General features: G+C 51.2%; 6 protein-coding genes across 7 annotated transcripts; 3 read left to right on the top strand and 3 right to left on the bottom strand.

Annotated features, from left to right (window-relative positions):
• Positions 1–6,643: 6,643 nt before the first annotated feature.
• AAFC00_003252 (uncharacterized protein) lies at positions 6,644–7,996 on the bottom strand (the record flags this gene model as incomplete). Its single annotated transcript, XM_069342701.1, has 2 exons — positions 6,644–7,768; positions 7,820–7,996. The coding sequence occupies 2 exons, from the start codon at positions 7,994–7,996 to the stop codon at positions 6,644–6,646; spliced, it is 1,302 nt and encodes a 433-aa protein (XP_069199207.1).
• A 1,110-nt stretch (positions 7,997–9,106) lies between these two features.
• Positions 9,107–12,047, top strand: AAFC00_003251 (uncharacterized protein; the record flags this gene model as incomplete). The annotated part of the gene is made up of 7 exons (XM_069342699.1): positions 9,107–9,202; positions 9,274–9,910; positions 9,972–10,312; positions 10,364–10,711; positions 10,765–11,017; positions 11,067–11,509; positions 11,556–12,047. The coding sequence occupies 7 exons, from the start codon at positions 9,107–9,109 to the stop codon at positions 12,045–12,047; spliced, it is 2,610 nt and encodes an 869-aa protein (XP_069199206.1).
• A 2,054-nt stretch (positions 12,048–14,101) lies between these two features.
• AAFC00_003250 (uncharacterized protein) lies at positions 14,102–15,001 on the top strand (the record flags this gene model as incomplete). Of its 2 annotated transcripts, none has more annotated exons than XM_069348074.1 (2): positions 14,102–14,526; positions 14,584–15,001. In XM_069348074.1, the coding sequence occupies 2 exons, from the start codon at positions 14,102–14,104 to the stop codon at positions 14,999–15,001; spliced, it is 843 nt and encodes a 280-aa protein (XP_069199205.1). The 2 variants fall into 2 exon arrangements, with proteins under 2 accessions (XP_069199205.1, XP_069199204.1); XM_069342698.1 differs by having other exon boundaries at positions 14,222–14,526.
• Positions 15,002–16,139: 1,138 nt separating this feature from the next.
• Positions 16,140–17,045, bottom strand: AAFC00_003249 (uncharacterized protein; the record flags this gene model as incomplete). The annotated part of the gene is made up of 1 exon (XM_069342697.1): positions 16,140–17,045. One exon carries the CDS (start codon positions 17,043–17,045, stop codon positions 16,140–16,142), a length of 906 nt encoding a protein of 301 aa, XP_069199203.1.
• A 331-nt stretch (positions 17,046–17,376) lies between these two features.
• On the top strand, positions 17,377–19,236 carry AAFC00_003248 (uncharacterized protein; the record flags this gene model as incomplete). Its single annotated transcript, XM_069342696.1, has 2 exons — positions 17,377–17,529; positions 17,590–19,236. The coding sequence occupies 2 exons, from the start codon at positions 17,377–17,379 to the stop codon at positions 19,234–19,236; spliced, it is 1,800 nt and encodes a 599-aa protein (XP_069199202.1).
• A 632-nt stretch (positions 19,237–19,868) lies between these two features.
• AAFC00_003247 (uncharacterized protein) lies at positions 19,869–21,612 on the bottom strand (the record flags this gene model as incomplete). Its single annotated transcript, XM_069342695.1, has 2 exons — positions 19,869–21,469; positions 21,546–21,612. 2 exons carry the CDS (start codon positions 21,610–21,612, stop codon positions 19,869–19,871), a joined length of 1,668 nt encoding a protein of 555 aa, XP_069199201.1.
• Between the last annotated feature and the right edge of the window lie 175 nt (positions 21,613–21,787).

Raw genomic sequence — 21,787 nt, 5'->3', positions numbered from 1 at the left:
ATGCTGGTTCGATACTGTGAGGAGTGAGTCATGTTGGAGGAAGAATGGAACACTGTTGATGTTTTGCTGCCTTTCTCTAACTGATGTTCGAAGTAGCTTGTCATGTGTTCTGTAGATTATTGGAGGTATATATTCATTTAAAGAAACCAACCTTACAATATCAGCGGGACCGCTGGCGCAATGGTAGCGCGTCTGATTCCAGTCCAGAAGGTTACCTGTTCAAATCAGGTGTGGTTCAATTCCATGAAAAGAATTCGATTGGTTTAATTTTTGGCCCTGTGTCGTCTATGCATGCACCGTCTGCCTTACCCGACCTTATCTGTGCAGGCATGCATGCAGGCCGCCATCATGGCACACGGACTTCTCTGCCGTCACTTGCGACACAGATCTCTTCTCACCCCCATGGCACACGCTGGAAGTCACGGCATCAGATCACTCGAGTTGCAGGCTTGGCCGGGCCTCAGCTTTTCGGGCCGTCTTCGTAAGTCGTCTATCTATCAGAAGCTGGGGCAGAACAGTGGAGGAAGATGGCGGGATAGGTACCTAGGTAGGCACGAATGATGTTGAATCGGCAGGGTCGGTTGACCCGTGGTTTCAAAAAAGACCCTTCCCTTCCGATTTGACACAACCTCTCGTTCCGCCAGCGTGCCGACTGGTTGGCCGAGAGGGCAGAAACATGGTCAGAAACTACCCGTCCTCCAACCGACCTTTCCGCAGAGCAGTATTAGCTAGCAGAACCATTGAGGCTCACTTTCCTCCCGAAAGAAAAGAAACATGTCACTCGACTCTGTCGTAGGTGGAGGATTCAATACGCGGTTCTTCGGCAATAAAGCTCGCTTTTATTTCGCTCACACTCATTTCCACGACGGCCGCACCGAGGATTGAGACAAAGTCCAGGTACTGTACAGTGCGCACCGAGAGATCGGTTTGGTCAAGTTTGCATCAATTGCATTCATCTCTGCTTTCGAGGCGAGAGACAGGAAATTTGAAATGATGAGAGCCTGCTGCTCATGATAATAATATTGCTTGGCCAACGGTTCTATCCGCCGACGACATTGGCCTGCGCCGATGCTGGGCGACGAGGATGAGACGAAATAAACAAACATGCTGCCGGGCTTGCTCTTGGGGTGGTTGTGAACCAAGTCTTTTTTTTGACAGGGGGGTTTCAGCAAATGCACAGATGCCGCAGCGCTTCAAGCGTCCGGACGTTGGTAAATTTCGGTAGACAAAAATCACGCAGCGACATGTCAACCAATCACATCACGCGTAGTCATGCGCATACCTACCCAATGGAGGAGTAGAGGTAATACGGAACCTGCGGCAGCCATGTCGGAATCGCGTACGCCAGTGACCGCAAGCGCAGAAGTCTAAGGTCAAGCTTTAAAAGGCCAACATCCAAAAGGAAGGCTCGCCCGTGTAGAAGATCTTTGCCCACGTCCAGTTTCTCCTCGCACCCACGTCCTAATCGCCCAACTTTCAATCCCTCCCTCCCAATCCAGAAAGTCGGTCTTTTAATCCCGGTCAAGATGCGTTTCCAGACTGTTCTCCTCGCCGCTGTCGCAGCATTCGGCTCTACCGCCTTTGCTCAGTCCTCCGCCGAGAGCGCCGCCTCGTCTGCTGCCACCGAGGCCGCTTCGTCCCTGAGGTCCGTCACTTCCAGCGGCAGCAGCAGCAGCGGTTCCGAGTCGGCTTCCTCCTCGTCCGCTTCCTCTGCTTCTTCCTCTTCGTCCGCTTCTGCCAGCAGCAGCTCGTCCATGACCTCCTCGGCTTCCGTCACCTCGGCTGCAGCCTCGTCCAGCGCCAGCAGCTCTTCCAGCGACGATGACGAGGAGCCTACCTCGACCCGCGTCTACACCACCACTTACTACTACATCACCGAGAACCCCACCCACGCTGCTCAGTCCCCTACTCTCCTGATCGAGTCCGTCGTCAAGTCCACCTCCGGCCAGAGCGACCAGCAGAGCTTCTCCACCCCCACCGGTCGCGTCACCGTCCTCGACGTCAAGAAGAGCACCTACACCACCACTTACACCTCGGAGAACCACATCCACGCTGCTCAATCTCAATACTTCACCATCACCTCCACCGTCGTCACCACTGACGGTCTCCCCAACACCTCTTCCTCTTCTTCTGACAACGCTGCCGGCCGTCGTGGCGTCAAGGAGGTTGGTGGTCTTGCTGCCATGGCCCTTGGTCTTGCCGGCATGTACTTGTAGATACATCATGTGCCTTTTCAATAATTTACATCGGGCCAAATTCCTGGGAGGGAAATTGAACGAAAAGCTTCGACGTTTTAAACGTGCATGCCAGAGAGAGAAAAGCACTGGACGCTACTCCCGATTTCTGTGGCTAGAAACCATCCTCTCCTGTCACTCACCGACTTACTACCCTCATGTCCAACCCCTCTTATGTCTTGAGGAAAGCCATTTTGCCAATGGAGGAACGATTACGATGTGAGGTGGATATTTTTCTTTTCTTTTTTAATGTGGGATTGATTCCCATTGACTGCGTAATGGGGTACTAAGAAGATCAATTCCTGGTTGTTTATATTACTACTACCTACGAAAGCCCGACCTGACTTTTACCATGTAACTTGGGGAAGGAAGGGAACAACTTTTTTTATAATCTTACATCAAGGGCGAAAGAAATGGTAACATTATGGCAATGCGATCTTTTTCGTCGTCAAAAACTTATTACAACTCTGTGCCTTTCTCTCTTCGCTTGTGCTGCCATATTTGTTGTATGCTAATGGAAATGTGACTTGTGGACTGACTGCTTGCTTGCTTGACTGACTTGGCGTTTCGTTCCCTTCTGTCAATCACCTTGAGGGATTTATTATCCGCCATGGCTCAGTGGGAAAGCTCGGGGTTCTAATCACAAGGTAAACCACGGGCACCAAAGCGTAAGTGCAGTGTGCACGGACGACTCGATCAAATTACATTTCCCTACCGCCCGCCAGCCCCCCGCCATACATATACGGGCGGATGAAGTTGTTGAGCGATCTGAACTCTTGAGGTGAGTAGAGAGGGCCCGAGAACTGAGACTCAGTGCGCACACGCAAGCGGCTTCCAAGCCTCGAGTGGGAACCAGCCATGCTAGAAAAGCATGAGGTGCTCTTTGTTCTCTGTACAAAGCTGCCTCGAGGCACTTTCAACCCAACCGTGCCAGCCATTCAGCTAAATGCTCTGCACGCAAAAGGCCCCGTCCAAGGTGCTGTAGGATAAGGCAACTTTGTTCTGTGTAGTGTGATACCTTGCAAACCGTAACTGCAGCAGCACAGTAAGGTAGCTCAACCAAGCCCAGCCCAGCCCAGCCCCGTCTTTTGCTTGTTCTTCGCTTCCGTCACTACAGTACTGCTACTGCCCTCGCTACTTCTACTGTACAGTAAAATACAAGGTACAGCACGTGCAGTGCACCACGCTCAAAGTCTTGAAGACACAATATCTCTACTCAGCAGTGCCATATTGTCTGTCTTTTGGTTGTCTTGTACTGTTGCTACTGCTACTGCTCTCGCGTAATTGTACATTATTACGATGTTGAACGCAGTACAGTAGTAGACATACGCGGATCTATCTAGCACAAGGTAGCCAAGCAGCCCATCAGGCCGCCCTACTCGAGATCTACTGCACCTGTGCCTGTACCCGTGCTCGCACTTACGCTCGGGTGCCTGAGCCAGTGCGTGCGAAGACAAAAAGAAACGCAGCCGACTACAGTATTCGACTGCTCCGTACTGTACCGTACAGTATCGCAAGTGGGGTGGAGCAGAGCGGAGTGTGGGTATTGCGATAGTCCTTGATTAATTTCCCCTGGCCGGCCTTTGCTGTATTTCCCCACCTTTTTTCTTTTCTTTCTTGGGGGGTTCTCCCCTTCGATGCTTGTACTGTACGGAGACGCAACTTGACCGCTTTTGCGCTGTTGATCGATTCGTTTCGCGGGCGGGCTACTGTGCGGGTGCGAGGTGTGGCATATGTCATATAATATGTCATTGACGAGGGAAGGGACCGCCTTGGGAGGTCTGTGGTTTTGGGTTTCAGTACTGTACTCTCTGTATGTGATGTGATGTGATGTGATGTTTCGAGACGGTCTGTTTGGTTTACAGGTCTTGAAGATGTATCTTTTGTCATTTTCTCTTGACTTATGAATGGTGCTGGAATGTTCACAAGTTGAATCGTGAGGGCGACCCTGTCCCTGATCGCTGTCTTCAAGCCTGCGCTCTTGGAACTTGCTCTAAATCACCGTCATATCGAATATGCAAAACGCTATTGGGGTCCTTGTATGATATGTACGCTATGGCTTGTACAAAGGCGTCTAAGGATTTGGCGATTTGCGAGGCAGCAATAACTTTCGAGTTGATTGACGTGAGAAACGTAGACCGCTCCTTAATCACAGCAGATTCGTCAATGACCTCTTCGTGAATATCCAAAACAAGTTAAGAAAGGAAGTACAGTATAGCAGCATCAACAGAGTACAAGATGTTCAGGATGTATCTGAAACCCATCTGTTGTGTCCTACCTTACCTCGACTCAGACGCTGGAGGATTCATGGCATCAGTCCCTCGCGACCTCGCGTGTCGCGTCCTTCAAGTCCATTCCACCCCTTGCTTTGATACATTCCAGTCAACACGACCTAAAAAGACCTGGCATCACGTCCATTCGCGGTCTACCAGACACGCTCGATTGCGCGCGACATGATGTGACACGACTTTGCAAAGCACATGTTCCAGCCCTCTCGATGCAGAATCGTGCTTGTCTGGACTCCCCTTGCTCGAGGCTGTGATGTAAACGAAAAACATTGTAGGTGTATATATACGTGCTAAGGAACACACACTTGCCTTCAATCTTTCGCATCTTTCTCGGTCTCTTGCAAAACCAGACAATTCTCCTGCGGCGTATCACAACATGAACACCGTGAATGAAGATGAAGAGTCAATGGTTACCCCTTCACATACCGTTCATACACGCATGACGGAGAAGACAGCCAAAGGAAGATTATGCTGGATCCTCACTGTCGTGGCGTTGCATACACTGCTGTGGGCGAGCGTATTCGTGATCGTGAGCATTGCATATCTCTTTGTTGACGGTGACACATATCGACCCCTCGTTGATGATGCCCGAGGTTTTCTTGCTCGCTTCTGTAGGTGTTCCTTCCGACATTCCTAACAATTCGCTAACAGCAAATCCTTTGTAGTCCGGAGCATCACTGTCGTACTGCTTCCTCCATGGGACAACCTCGAGCCTACAAACACATCCGTGGGCCGGCTGGACGCACCGAGCGATGCCGATTCTGCGATCACTTTGCATTACGCTCATATGTTTCGTGATAGCGGCATGGCTTGGGAGTTGTGGTGTCATGATCACTCTGACTGTGATACAGCAACCTTTCTGCGAAGGATCGAGAAAGGGAACTGTTGTGATGGACGAAAGTAGAAACGACATGTGGCGGGGTGGTCGGACGTGTATGTTACAGCGGTGTGGTCTTGCCGCTGGACTGCTTGCTTTGTGAGTGGTGTGCATGGACATTTGAAGAGCATTGGACTGACTAACAATACCCATAGACTTGCTTCTGCTTTGTTGACAATCATCGTGGTGCTTTCAAACGATCCGTTTGCAGCCGGCCTGTCTGGAGAAGGGATACGAGGATCACATTTGCATGAAATTCGATGCGAAGCGCGGGCATACAGCTATCATCGCCAGCACTGCACTTGAACGCCTCGTCATTGTCATTCAAATGCCGCTCGTCTTCTTCTCTGACTGTTATCGACTCATTGTCTCCAAGCTCTGACAGGGCTTCAGAGCTCGAGAAGGCGGCCAACAGCTCGAGGGCGCCCACCTCAAGGACCTCGATCCATGCGAGGGGCCCCTCTCTCCTATCCGCGAGACCATCACTGGCATCGATAAGATCAGCTACGACTGTAGTATGCCCACTCGATCCACAGCCTCTGCCTCTTCCACCTTTACCTGCTCATTTTGCACACAAGCGACACGACTCGCGCGGAGCAGGGGTGACGGGCAGCGACCGAGCATCTTTGAGGATTGCAAGATCCTGCGACAGTTTCACAGGCGATCATAGACGGAAAAAGACTGTCCTGCCACGAACGAGAGCAGCTCTGTCGCTAGAACCACCATCACGCATCTGCTCGACTGTGGGAGGTCTAGCTGTGTCCAGTAGCGAGGTGAGGATCAGATCTACAAGTAGCAGCCTGTACAGTCGTAGTGTCAGTGGGGACATCCTCGTTCTTGGTCAAGCGAGTTGACAATTTCGTTGGTGAACGAAACCGATCAAGGTAGCATTTTCAACTAGTCGCAATTGCTGCAATCATGCGGAAGATAGATCATAAAATTGCTTTTCGATATCTACGACCCTGGATCGAGATGTATATCGGGTTATCCATGTCGAAGCCAGTTTTAACGCTGCTACAGCTATCGATAGAAGAAGCGTTGTCCGTACTGAAGGAAACGAGGTGATTGAGGGCGTGCCTTGTTCCTCGCAAGCTGTAGCTAGCCATAAACTTATGTCGAGCTTCGTGTATGGGGTGCACTCATGCACATCTACCAATTCTTCCCTGAGCGTAATGCGCATCTCCGATGTTCCATCACGAAAGTTCGTCGTGAGGAAGCTTGAATCCACCAAGCAATGAAGTGCTTCAGCGCCAGCCACCAGGCCCGCCTCGTGACCTACCGCGCGGTGCTCCTGACCCTCTCCAACTACCTCCGCGGTTGCCAAATTGGCGAGTGTCGCCAGCGTTCGACCATGCGCCCGCTCCCTGACCACCGCGCGGTGGGCCCGAAAATTGCGGCGGCGGGAACGCTCCAGGATATCTCTGGCTGGGGTCTTCCATTGGTGGAGGCATGTTTCGAGACGAGTATGGAGCCCGTGAAGTTATCTCTGCTACTTTCACAAGCTCTGGCAATTCTTTTCTGGCGCGTTGGAACCTCGTTGCACATGCTTCGGTCATACCGTAATAAGCTGGAACGTCACGCTTGCGCTTTTTGGTGGTAGCATCGAGGGTGATAGGCTGACCCAGACCGTCTAGAGTAACTGCATCACCTGATGTGAAACGAGCAGCATTGGGCTCCGCGAAGACTTTTGCCACTTCGTTCAGATGTTTCGAAACCACAGATGCAATTTCGGGATCAACACCTGAAGCACAAGGTGGTGATGGATCAATGTCCGAAGTTCTGATCGGGGTGAGTCCAGTGATGTGAGGTATCATCGAGGTGACTGGTCCGTTATACCAGACATCGTCGGTTGATTCCGGTGTTGTGTGAGTGTGTCGTCCAGGTGCTGAATATTTGATCTTCTCATACGATCTGAGATCTGCGCTACTCATCCAGGTAAGCCAAGCATTGTAGGATGTTCGATTCACATAGCGTAGCTTGACTCTCAGACTTTTGCTTAGGAGGCCGGCTGTGGTCCACGCTTCGAGAAGAGAGCTGACTTGAACATAGATAGGGCCAGCCGCAACAGAGCTACGAGGTGAAGCCAATGTCATCAATTGGATAGCATGACCAGAGATGTTTTCGGCAAATGAAAGGGCAGGAGACGCCCGATCTAGCGTGCCTAGCTTTGTCGAAGCCCGTTGCGTATATGCGAAGACAGCAACTACGAGGTGAAGAAAACGTATTGACAGTTGAGCCTGATAGACGGCGTCTCCTCCCATTGAAGGAGCATATAGGTCAATCAGCTTCACGAGATAACGACCAAATGCAAGTGTGCGAGGCCGTGAAGAGACAATATGAGTCGAAATCCTCGCCACACACTTTACAAACTGCGAATAGTTTAGCAAGTGTACAACCAAGCATGTATAAAACTAGGCGACCTCTGGACTTTGGCTTGATTCACGATCTCGTGCAATACTTATGACCAGTGGCTTCAGACCGTTTATGACTTGTGCAGGAAGCTGCGTTTTTAATAAGGATGTAAGGAGGTCGAATCCGGCAGATCTAATGCCAGGATTGTCCTCCCGCCATGTGATATCGAAGGAGGAAGGGTCCATCTCAGCGACTGGGACGAGGCTAGAATCGATTGAAAATTGCTCGTGGTTTTGGAATCGAAGACTAAGTAATGCTCAGATCTGCAATATCAGACGATTAGTTCTCGACGCCAAGTGGCAGACAGTGTCAATAGCAATAAATCGAGGGCAACAAGAGAAGGCGATGAAGGCAGCAGCAGAAGCGGCAATAATCAAACGAGTATCAAAGGCTGTGAAAAAGGCACAATGCTGGACGATAACAACTTGATCCAATGAGTGATGCTGTACGAGTACTACTCCAACATAAAATGCTATATCGGGTATTGCTGCAGGCGGTGTTCTGCTCGGGGCGAACAGTGCCAAGAAATGCCAAGTGAAAGCGATGTGTGAAGTGCGAGGTGCGAAGTAGGTACACAACGTGGAGCAAGCCACCCACACTCCACAAGTCAGAAGAAACAGATTCGCCAGGCTGAAATTATGTGAGAGGGGGAGGCGGCCATGCCGAATATAGTTTGGGTCTGTGGGACAACTGGGGGAGGACCCTTGGGTTAAACTGTTCCGGCAGAAATCCAGTAGCGCATAGTTAAAGAATCGTTATAGGGATAGTGCAGCACAGTAAAGGTACAGTGCGGTGCCTTACCGGTTCGGCTTTTATTCGACTATTACGGGTCCTAAGGTACCTACTGTACTGTTAAGGCGGAACAAATGGCCAGGCGCGTGCAACTGCGTCACACATCGCATCTCCACTACATTTCGTGACTTGCTCTACCCTACCGTAGAAAGCACACTGCGCCATTGGTTAGGGATATTTTCCTCCAACGTCAAGGACTGCATGTATTTTCTCTGATACTGCTGTACCACTGCCCGATTGCGCCGCCACTTTTGCTTCATTGCGTGATACAGTACAACTTTCGAATCTTTCATCAATCCCTCAATCCGACAATCAGATTACTCGACTGCCCTCTCTGACTGCAAACGTGCCTGACCATGGTCGCTGCCTAAACCACCCTCGCTGTTGCCCTTTTTGTCTATTGTTGATTTGCTGCCACTGTATCAGAAGCGCAAATAAGCAAAGTTCAAGACTCCACCGTCTGCCACATGTGCACGAGACCATAGGCTAGATCGGGCGCAAACATGGGGGCCGTCCAGAGCGATCTCAAATCGAACATCGTTCAGGCCTCGGCTGGAAACACTGTGATTCCGCCGTCCTCTGAGGAGTTTTGGCATACGGTAAACGATTTCTCGTGCCTTTGATGTAAATTTCGACCATCGGCTGACTGCTGCGTTGCTTGCGCCCTCAGTTTTGGGAAAGACCAGAAACCGCCGAACATGTCTTCGAGACCATTACTCCCTCGGACATTCGTAACATGCGCGACAACCCACAGACCTTTGTCAATCTCGATACGCTGATCTCTGAGACCTGCCGACATCTCATACATTTGCGCTGGACTTCCAATTCATTATCCGACAAAGACGCCGGCGCTGGAAAAGAAGTTCTGAACTGCATCCGCATCTTGACTCGGGTCCTTCCTTTCATTTACGAGTCTGATGCTTTAAGAGAGTGGGAGAGATCGACTTTCTGGTCAGAAAAGGCACCAACCCACCTTGATGGAGATCGAGAGCGACCCAACCGGCCTGTACATGGCGAGTCTCCAACTAGTGAGAATGTAGCGGACAGCACCCCGACCAGTCTTCACACTGGGACTGCCACATGCCTTGGTGTTGAGCTCATAGACTCCCTGTTAGACTTAGCTTTCTGGTCTGGCTTTACTCTGCCCGCCAACCTGGACGGTCAAAATGGACCCACATATGGCTTCTGGCAAAGTGGTATCGCTTATGAACGACGTCTCGACACAAGCAAAGAGTTCGAAAGTAGAAGGACAGAAATATTGCAGTTGTTACTAACCCTCGAAAGCAAGAGTATATACATGACTACAGGTGAGCAGTCTTTGACGTTACTCCTATATGACCCCGTCAGGCGATGCTGAATGACCTGCAGGCGAATACTCCCTTGGCGGAGGTGAGGCTGTGTTGTGTATCTCTAACCATCCCGACCGTAAGAAGGTCCAGTATCTTCTGTGCTCTCTCTTGAACACCGTCATGAAGTTTCAACCCGATGCGAGATATATCCGCTACGGTGAAAGTCCGAAGGAGGTGCATGAGACTCATGTCCGGACTTGCTTACACTTCCTGCTTGTCAACCTCCTGAATCGCGCTCCTTGGAGCGACCCGGAGGGTCATCCACCCCAAAACAAATTCCGCGATTTGTTCTCTCATCTACACAAAGCAACCCATCTGCAGTTCCTTGCCGAGGGCATTGCGAAAATACTGCGTCAGCCAGTACGTAATTCCTTCTTCCCGAACATCACGCAATACTGATTCAACCTGCAGTTGGAAGCGAGCAGCAATGCGCTGCACATCGTTCAAAGACCCCTGAACTGGGCTCATGAAATCCTGCCCCTGTTGTGGGAAGCCATGTACTGCAACAAATACTTTCGCGCTTTCGTCTGTGAGACTGGACGACAGTTCGAGCTAACTGTGTTCCTGTTATTCTATATTCTTGACCCCAACTCTAGCATGGAAGGCGTTGTGAGGGTCAGCGTCCTGTGCCTACAGGTTATGAGCGAAAGCCCTGCGTATGCATCTTCGTTGAACAAGCCTTTCGAAGGCCACGACAACCTGCCTACGTTCATGCAGATAAAGAACTTCCATGGGTCATATGCGGACTACTTATTAACAGTATGTTCGTCTTTGCTCAGAGGACCCTAGAGTTTATTGCTGACACCAGACAGTGGCTCTGTACCATTCTCAAACCTGATCATCACGGACGAATCAATGCCATGTCTGCTTCCATCGTGGGTATAATCGTCAACATCTCACCATACGTCGTGGAACTAGGCCGTGCGACCAGTTTGAAGATGATGCAAGTCTTGGATCTGGTTTCTCGCGATCGGACGCTGGTGACCACCGAGCTGAATACAGTCATCACAAGCAACCTCGTGAGGGCAATCAACACATTTGTCGAAGAACATAAAGCTGGCCACGGTACGTGTTCAATATCCAAGCTACAGTGCTCTTACTGACGACATAGTAGAGAATGAAAACATAATTTGGGCCGTATGGAAGTATGGTCGCACATTCGAGCATCTCGCTGATCTCCGCATGTGCTCCGATGAATCGTTCAAGTCCTTCGCAGAGACTATCCGACAGGAAGGCTTTACTGATCCTTTGCAATCTCCTGATGGCTCTGTACTAATCCCTCTGGTCGAGGCGTCGCATATTGTAGAGATGAACAAACGCCGCCTCGAAAGACCTGACTATCGATCGGATCCCTGGGACCAACTCGGTAGCCCCAGGAACTCCATCGCTTCTTTATCAGACTTTCCTCTCGAACCTCGAAGCCGTAGGGGATCTCGCCAGATTCTAGACGCCGAGAAGGTCTCTATCTTATCTGCGAAGGCTATGGGAAAAAAGCCTCAAAGTGTGTCAGGCGACAACCCCAAAGATACCTCCATGGCAAATGGTGACCTAGACATTGTAAGCCATCTCAACGCCCCAATCATGTTCCTACTGATGATATCAGGTCCAGGCGCTGTTTCAGCAGATGCCACTTAGCACAACACTTTGCCTTGTAGTTTCTCTCGATGCCTGGATAGACCATGTGTTGTCAGCCATAGGAACGGAACCAACTCGTGCGGCAATGGATGCACTAACGGTACCGGAAGTGACAAAACCAGTGCGTGAATGTGGGAGTACCTGCCTGGAGCCCAGCAAACATCTTTTACACAAATTCTACATTCAGCCGCCCTTCACCGCCATGTATGCGGCATTTTATTGGGGCCTGGTGGCTTCACAGGATGTCGAACGTGCAGCTGTATCTGGAAGCGGTATATGGAGCAACACGAAGATCAAGCTGTTCAGAATCAAAGCCGGCCAGGTACAAGCGCCATCTCTCTTCAGTCCGAAAGGCGCAGTAGACGCAGTGGGTGAGTCACTTGTCACAGGGCTGCAGAATCTGACTCTCAAAGCTCGTCAAGGATTGACTGGTACCAATGCTGGAGCTTCGGAGTCGTGAGGAGAGCATCTCCCTCTCAAAGCAGATTACACAATGAGGTTTACTGGTCTATATAATTATCTTGCAGGCATAAATACCCTATGATGAAGCTTAAGGTGGAGTTTGAGAACACGTCAACCCTGTGCAGTACTGTTGGAAGAAAATTTCCTCTAAACCTGCAGCTTTCTCCAGGACTTTCGTTGACGCAAAGCTACGTTGTGATCAACGACCATGCTACATAACTATATTGCTTTGATTCAAAGGGAAGCGAAGCAGACTAAGGTACTGTGTGTGCAACGCGAGTAAGCAACCCTGAACTTCATAGGAAACTATATCCACTAAGTCGGTAAGGCCGAAGAAACGTGTGCTCCCACAATCAGCACGAGTACCAAACGATGGCCATGGCGTATCAAAGTTGAATGAGTCCTACACTAAGATATTCCCCGTCGGATCTGTTGGATCGATCCTGGATTGCAGTCCCACATTTGTCCTGGAATTGCTGTTATAAACAATGTAGATAATCTGAGTAGTGTGATGTTCCACACTGGTCCAGTGAGAGAATTGCGGTATATGGCACTGTGCGGTACTCGATAATTAGCACATGTCACATGCCAGCTGCAGCCACGGCCAGAACCTTGAGCAAAGCCACATTTATGTGGCAAATTCACGTTCCGCCTCAGAGGCTGTGCTTTGTACAGTGGCGAAGCCAAGGTTCCTGACGATCATCAGTCCTGGGTGTCCAATCAGATCAGCGTCTCTCAAGCCAAGACGGTTTCGGGTCCACAAAACTTACTACATCCCACCATGCTATGTGCCATTTCTTTGACACAATACGTACACATATCTCAGACTACACTGTTTACTTCTCGCGCCTCAGGTCCCTTCGGCATCGCCGTGTCGGCTTCCTTGCTCTCAAGGCAATGACCGGTCAACCTCACGCAATAAACTCTGCCGAGAGCATGGTTGCTTGATCCACAGGTTCAAGTGAAGTGGTGATCATCGCGGGATAGTGCTTCTTTCGTTCTTCCAGCAAACGTGCTGTGTCTTGGTGCAATGACTTTATAGTCTTGTGCCTGGGACTAGGCATGCGCCGAACCATGGATTGATCGTTGTTGTGGCGCAGTGTGGAGCTGAAGTCTGCGGATGCTATTCGACACTTTCTGTCCTGATACCTGTAAGGCACAGGAACCATAACCTTACTGTAGCTCTGAGAAAGTCGAGTACTGTAGTCGAACTCGGCCAGAGAGGGAAGATTGCATCTTTGCTCTCTGCCATGTGCATGTAGATCATACGGTAGGCTGGCTCGTGGTTCCTGTTTTTTTCTTCCTACCTCGATTCCCCAGGCTTATCACTGCTCTAGTCCTCGTCCTTAATTGTTCTATATTACTTTCCCTCTGTGCTTGGTAATAGAAGTCACGCGAGTCTGCCGCAGCATTTTTCTTTGGCAATTTTGCTTCAAGTCTATAGTAGCAACTAAGTTGTTCTGATTCTTCTCAATTTTCTACCCTTGAACCCTCTTGTATTTCGGGTAGATTGACTAGGTCATCTGCGCCTCGTCCTTTTTGTTCTCATGGAGGCTCTGTCTCACTCGTCTGTCATCAATCTCAGCATTCTCATCATCACTGCTGTCTAGCTCCCTTCAGCACATGGCATCTCCCGCGCCTGATCTCAATCCGGGCGGAGGGTTCGGCAGTGACCCCCGGCCTTATCGACTACACGTAGGGCTCCCCGATCCCAGTCAATTGTCGACTATGCCTTGAACCATGTCCTGATACTCATTCGTCACCAGGTTTCACAACGCTATCTTGATCTCACGAATCGAAAGCTCGATTTGGCCCGTATACCACGAGAGCCACCAGTGACGGGAAATAATGGAAGGGGAGACACCACGAAACGCTCTGGGGAAGGCGTTTCTAAGGATATGCTGGTCAGTATCCTGGATTACTGGTAAGCAGTACGCGCGACGTGAGGAAGATGCCTGTCTTTCTTGCTGAGCATCATGATTCTCGTGTGAATATCTAGATATTGACGTTCATGTGCTGCTTGCCAGGCTGGAGTCTTATGATCATCGAGACATGGAAGCAGAATACAACGAGCGACTGCCTCAATATCGGACGAATATCACGATACCCTCCACAACACCTTACTCAGAGAAGACAGTCTCATTTGGCGCGTCCCTCTCGTACTTCCCGAATATGCACTTTGTCCATCGAAGGTCGAACTCTGCGACGGCGATCCCTCTGTTGTTCATCCACTCCTTCGGCGCCACGTTCATAGAGGTTGCTAGAATGATAGAGAGTCTCTGCGACCCAGTGACTACGCCCACGCCTGGAAGAACCAGCGAGCAAGCTTTCCATGTCGTGAGTCCCAGTATACCAGGATTTGGATTCAGTGATGCCGCTGGAGATGCAAACTTCGGCATCGAGGGTGCGGCGGACGTGTTGGATGCGCTTATGCAGAAGTTGGGGTATTCACGATATATGGTCCACGGATCGAACTGGTTCGTTGAAAATTTGACGTTTACAAAGCACAACTTATGCTGATTCGCGACTGATAGGGGGTTCCTGGTCGCTCGTTCGATAGCTCTCCGACACCAACGAAGCTGCATCGCAATTCACACGGCTGGACTCGTCGTGCCCAAACCCACTTTACGCCACACACCTTTACTCTGGCTCAGATATCAGATTGCAAGACTCACCGAGGCGAAATATCCATGGCTCAGTTTCGGATACACGCCAGAGGACTTTAGCACATCACACGACGACGACAATGCAAACCACCGCGCCTCGCCTCCGTGGTGGACACCTCACGCGCAGTACACATCGTCATCGTCAATAGAACATCTAGCAACAGAAACCAGCACTCTAGCTTATGCGCTCGCAGACTCACCAACAGGACTTCTAGCCTTCATAATAGACCTCATCCGGCCCCAATCCACCCCCCTACCAACCCTTACCAACCCCCCCCTCCCCTAACAACAATAACAGAAACAACAACAGTAAACACATCCCCACACCCCTTCTGGGTCCCCCAGGACCTCATCTTCTGGACAATGATGTACTGGCTGCCCGGCCCCGAGGCGCCGCTCCGCTGGCTGCGCAACGCGTCTATTGCCCTTTCACACCCTCCGTTTACGAACCCTGATTGTCTCTCTGTTACGCTAGGGATCACGCACTTCAGATGCTTCTGTAGCGGCTATACCAGACATTTACCGCCGTGGGCGAGTGCGCAGTTTGAGAGTCTATGGGTCAGGAGACGGATGAAGCAGGGGGTGGGGATTGGGGGAAGGGGAAGTAGAGAAGCGATGGCGGGAGAGGCGAGTGGGCCGAGAGGGGCTGGTTGCTGTCGTTGGCCGGCTTGGGAGGCCGCGGACGAGGTTGTTTTGGATTTGAGGGATTTTGCAACGGAGCTTATCGATAGTGGGCTCGCTCGGCAGGGGTGAGGATGCTGCTTGGAATATGTGTGGAGGTGGTGGGAGCTGAGTTGAGATAAAGTGAGAGAGAAGAAGAGACTTGGATGTGACTTGGGTGGCTGGTGCGCTGAGATGATTAATAGGCCGTATTTAGACACGAGACCCCCCTTCCTTCTGTGTTACCAGGTCTAGATCGTAAATATATAATAAACTTGGTTCGAGATCGAGAGCAAGTAGTAGCCAGAACACTTCAGCAATGTTCATGGACACCAAAGAACTGACGCCGCGATCACCTTCTGGTGAACTCGATGTCCATTCCCGAGTGTTTTCATTTCCTGTTCATGGCCCTTTATTCCAGCTCCACTGTTGCACAGTGGTTCTTCGACAATGGCACTTCTGGGCCGGTCAGGCAAGGCATTGCCTATGTAATGGCAATGATGCTGTTTTGATTCCGATATATCCTGTCCATATCGGCTGCGACAGGACAACGGCAAAGTGGCCATTTGTGCCCCGCTACTGGATCCTGGTTTCCGGCGGCTCGAGTGTTTTGTTGATTCAAAGTGTGATTACAACCACGTTGGCAGCCATGATAATCAGGTGACCACATCCGACGTAGTAGCAGGATCTGTATCGTTACTATCTGCTCCCGCCCTCTACAGAAAGTGAGTTTCTTCACAGCACTTCACTTAAACAAGACGAGATCATTTCTTGCCCTTTTTCTTGTGGCCGTCAGACTTGGACTCCTTCCCGGCTTCCTTGACGAACGAACCCTTCGTAAAGGCGTCTCGGGCCGCGGAGTTGATAAGTCTGAATCGATCAGGACCGAGATGGATGCCACCGTACCAGCGTGTGACAACGACCATAACGTCCCAGACATCCATCAGCTGCATGAGATGTAAAAGGCGACCGCCTGCGGCCGCCTCACCGTCGTCATCACAGTCTTGGTAGGAAGTGTCGTTGGGTCCATGGATTCGCCAAGCAGTAATGTTATGCGTCGCTTTGGCTACTTTCTTATCGGTAACCAGCAAATGATGCAAAAACGACTTGGCCTCTCCAGGAGAAGTGACTTTAGCAGCACGAGCCAAGAAGACGGATTTCTTCTCGGTGAAGACATCGGACAAGATCCACGGGGGTTCGTGATCCAGCAGATCCGACGACTGCGCTTCATCAGGATCTATAAATTCTTGGTGCACCAGAGCGGGGGAGTGCGGTTGTTGCTGACCATTCCTTTCAAAAGCTTGTTGCTCTTGATACCCTTGATGTTGGCCGACGTTCTCGAAGAAGTCCTGAAGTCTCTGATTGGACTCCTCGACCAGGTCAAAAATGCATGGCGAGCCTGGTTGGTAGATCTCGGCGAGCACAGAGCGGGATATCTCGACCACCTGGGTGCCCTCACCTTTGCCCACATTCTCACCGACTGATTGAGTGCCGAGGATGGACGGCGGTGCGTCCGGATATGAGTCTGGGAACTCAAGTCGTAGCGTGATTGAGTGCTCTCCAGGCAGTGCCAATGCACAGATTATGGGATTCCTCGAAAGGACAGTCAAGGTAGATTCAGAATATATCGCGTTTATAGAGAGGATCTCGTCCTCCAGGGCATCATCCATGTCACTGTCAAGTCGCAAGAATTATAAACCACCGCCAAACATCGTTTGCGTGATATTATGGCGAGGTTGTTCAATACTACAGATCTCAAGAGCTAGACCGAATGCCACCGGATGAGCGAAAGTCAAATACGATATATGAACAAGGTAGATCAATGGATTCAATTGATCAAAGAGTTTCGGGTGGTCAAAAGTATGGAGTTCGGCGTTTAGGAGCAAGTCACGTGGCGATACCCATCTTGAGATTTCTGGGCGGAGATGCATCAATACAACCCGCCATCCTCACTTCAGGTTATCAATCTGGACATCACAATAATCCACAAATCACACAAACATGGCGTTGGCAGGTTCGCGATCTTCTCTGTCGAGCTTGTTACCCAAGCCACGATACACGGGAGAAGACGAGGAGGCGCCCGCGCACGCGCAACCCAAAGGACCGAGGATCGTGGGAGCATCTGAAGTGGAATCACAGCAACTCGTGGTCAAGGTAATCAATTCATTCGGACATGATGACAATAGCTGTATACTGATGAGGGATGTGCTTCAGCGGAGCGGACCGCCTGCGTATGGCCAACGCAGCGGATGGCGACCTCGAAACCCAGAGGACTTTGGCGATGGAGGCGCATTTCCTGAGGTTCCCGTCGCGCAATACCCCCTGGACATGGGTCGCAAACACGCTTCGAGTTCAAATGCATTGGCGATTCAGGTCGATGGCGAAGGCAAGGTCAAATACGACGCGCTTGCGAAACGAGGACACGGCGAAGGACGCATCGTGCATGCTTCGTTCAAGGACCTGATTCCCCTCCGACAACGCGCGGATGTCGGCGACATCTCACTGCAGCGACCGTCTGAAGAGGAGGTTCAAGCCACAAAAGAAAGGACGCAGGCTGCTCTGGCTGCCTTGGTGTCGGGCGCAGTTGCAGCGCAAAAACCAAAGAACGTCAAAGGGGGATCAAGAAAGGAGCCCACCTATGTTCGCTACACACCCTCGAACAATCAGATGGGAGACAGCACCAAGAAACAGGACCGCATCATGAAGATTGTCGAGAGACAGCAAGACCCCATGGAACCGCCAAAATTCAAGCACAAGAAGATTCCCCGAGGACCGCCGTCTCCTCCACCCCCGATCATGCATTCGCCGCCGCGGAAACTCACAGCCGAAGACCAAGAAGCCTGGAGGATTCCGCCGCCCGTGTCGAACTGGAAGAATCCAAAGGGTTACACTGTACCGCTGGACAAGAGACTGGCAGCCGACGGGCGTGGACTGCAAGACGTCACCATCAACGACAAATTCGCCCAATTCGCCGAAGCCCTGGGAACCGCCGACCGACACGCCAGAGAGGAAGTCAAGCAACGCGCACTCATGCAACAGCGACTGGCAGAAAAGGAGAAGCAACAGAAAGAAGACAACCTGCGTCTCCTGGCCCAGAAGGCAAGAGAAGACAAGGCGCGCGCCGCAGCAGGAGCATCGAGCCGACGCTCATCACGAGACGATGCATCACGCAGCCGCAGCCGAAGCATAGACAGCTACTCATCGCGCTCCTCGCGCTCCCCCTCGGTCAACGAAGAGCAAGTCGACCGAAAAGAGCGCGAACGCTTACGCGCCGAGCGCCGCCGCGAAGCCCAGCGCGAGATGCGCCAGAAGAACATGGGCCACGAGCGACGCATCCAGATGATGGCGCGGGAGCAAAACCGCGACATCAGCGAGAAAGTCGCCCTGGGGCTCGCCAAGCCCACGCAGTCAAAGGAAACAATGTACGACTCGCGCCTGTTCAACCAAAGCAGCGGCTTCGCGTCCGCGGGCTTCAACGAGGACCAGGCCTACGACAAACCGCTTTTCGCCGACCGAGACGCCCTCAACAGTATCTATCGCCCGAGTCTGAACAATGACGACGAAGACGACGGCGGCGAAACGCTCAATGAAATCCAGAACACGAAGAGATTCGAGACGCTGGGCAGAGCACCCAAGGAGGGCATGAAGGGTGCCGGCACCGCCGAGGCCCGCGAGGGTCCAGTGCAGTTCGAGAGAGACAATGAAGATCCCTTTGGCGTCGACCAGATGATCGCGGACGCACAAAAGGGAAGCGGTGGTGCCAAAGAAGCTGGTGCTGCTGCTACGTCTGGTGTCAAGCGCTATGGTCTGAATGAACCCGAGCGGGAAAGCAAAAGAGCGAGAGTCGACGACAGCGAGTAAGGGAGGCTTTCACTTTGTCTGCTGACAGATAGTCTGCAGCGATACCTTGACATCTATCGCTGTCGATGGATATGATCGAATCAAACTCAACCATTCAATAATTGTACAAGATGCACGAAACGAAGACAAAAGTACTAGGAACACAGCTTGAGCCCATGAACTCGGGACTGCTCAATATTAATTACAACAGCCACTATTTGACTGCTTCGCTACCTCGCTAGGAGTTCTTCGTGATTCTAACAACCAAAAGGAGAAAAATGAGGACAGCGTGGAAATGAACTTCCATGATACCTCTCCTTCTCTCTCCCATCCGCTGACCGCATCATCATCATCTTCGTACCATCTCTCATCTGGTCGTTTGGTTCGGCAAAAGTTCCGCGGAAGGAAGAAGAAAAAACGCCATGCAATGCAAGCTATGTATGCGTTTCAGTTTTCAGTCAATAGCCAGCAATACAAACAATCGCTTGGCAAGTTCGAAACAAGAAAACACCCAGAGCAACATCCATCATCGCCGTCATCATCATCAAGACCTTCTAACTTGACTTTTTCATCCATCAATAATACTGCAGCAAGGTCTGTTCTAGTCGTCGCAATCGTAACAATCTTGTTCTCTTCATCCCCGTCACCACCCCTCAATTAGCGAGTACCTCACCCAAGGGCACTCCATGATGGCCGAAACGGGCATGATCATCGGCGACTTTACGCTTGAACAGACCCAGGTCCTTCATCAGAGAGTCGATGTCGTTCTGCCAATCGGCATGCTGACCACTGTATTCATCGTCTTCGTCGTCGCTGGCATAGACGTGAACATCAGGCTCTTCGTTTTCCTTGTCCATTTCTGGGGGAAGCACGATGGGGTTCTTCAGTTCGCTGAGCGCCAAGGTCAGATGTCTCCTCAGACTTTGCACTTCATTTCGTAATCTCTCGCTGAGTGGACGCAGCTCTTCGAGTTCGGCGTTCAGAGCACGGATCTTGACGTCTGAGACGGCGCGCGATTCTTCCATTGCTCTTTGCATTTTCGAGACTTGGCGTTGGTAGTCTTCCATCTCTTGGCCTGCGCGGTCGACTTCGTCTCGCTTGCGTGCGGCGGAAGCGTTGACTGATAACTGGAGTTGACGGATCGTCTCGCTCATTTCCTGGATCTGGGCGTCGCGCTCGGCGGCTGACATTGCGTCTTGGTTGACGTGAGCGCGAGTCTGGATGCGTTTCGCCTGGTCTGCGTAACGTAGCGTGGAGAGGGTCTCTTCGTAGTCTGTGGGGCTTATGCAGGCCACCATGGCGGTCTTGGAATTGCCTCCTAGACTGTCTTTGAGGAGCCAGGTCAGTACCGAGTCTCTGTATGGGATGACTTCCCCTCTTCGCTTTGTGCCACGTTGGGCAGCCCTCTGCCGCTTGGGATCTGACAGGGCGGCTATCACTCGCCCGAGAGTTGTGAGGGACTGATTGATGTTTCCACCTTCACGGAGGCGTTGACCCGATGCTTCTGTTCTGTTGGCTCGTTCCGATCCAGCCAGATCAACAAGGCGCATCCGGGCTGTCCTCTCAATCGTACTATCGGTTGCAATGTCGTGCTGGATCTGCTTCAACGTCAAGGTAAAGACGGAATGGGAGCGGGAAGAAGTATCGTTCATCTTGGTTGCTGCCACAGTTCGGTTCTGATCACCCATCTTCATCAAGCGTTCAACATCCTCGTATGTTTTGACGGCCGAGTCCGTGAGGTTCTGGACATAGACGCCATCCGTCTTGCTCTCACGGATCTTGAGGTAGGCTGGCGGATTGGTGCGGGGGGTCAAAAGGTCTCGCACATGCTCATTGTAGACTTCGAAATAAGAGACATGTACGCCATACGTAATGTTGCTGTTCTGTTCAACATTAATCCTTTCGAACAGACCCTCGCAGGTGCGTGGAATCAGGCCAGGCGCTTCCGGAGTGCCCATCATGGTATATGATTTGCCAGATCCAGTCTGGCCATAAGCAAAGATACAAGTGTGGTAGCCATCGAAGTTGTGGTCAAGGAAGTCCTCACCGAAGGAAGCATAGACGTCCTTCTGGTAGGAATAATGAGCGTCGTTTTCGTCGTGGGACCAGAAGGACTTGTCGAAGGTGAAGGACTTCTCCTCATAAGTCTTACGATGGCCTCGAATGTCCTGCTCGTGCTGTGGTGGAGGATGAATGATTGTTGTCTGCGTCTTGGGGTCCATTTCGATCAGACATGGCGAATGTTTCTCAAGCTCTACCGGACAGCAACAATAACAACAACTTAGCATTGCTGCTTTTCTTAGCACCAATTACTTTCCAGTTGAACATACCTCTTTTGATAAACTTCCTCACTCGAACCACCACTTTCACATTGCCAGAGTCCCCGCCAGCAGACATTGGTCGCATTGTTGATGCCGTTGTTGACGCAGGCACGGCAGCTTCTGTGGCGCGCAAGGAAGGAGCAGATGCTGAGGAATGATGATATGCAATGTCCGGAGTGGTTAGAGCGCGAGTCGCGCGAAGACTGACAGAAGTCATAGTATTATTATGTTCTTCCAACAGTTCAATAACT

Source organism: Neodothiora populina, assembly GCF_041146345.1.
Source record: "Neodothiora populina strain CPC 39397 chromosome Unknown canker_contig_15, whole genome shotgun sequence".
In the NCBI taxonomy this organism is placed as follows: Eukaryota; Fungi; Ascomycota; class Dothideomycetes; order Dothideales; family Dothioraceae; genus Neodothiora; species Neodothiora populina.
The sequence above is the reverse complement of the archived record's forward strand: the minus strand, read 5'-3'. Positions and strand labels throughout refer to the sequence as shown.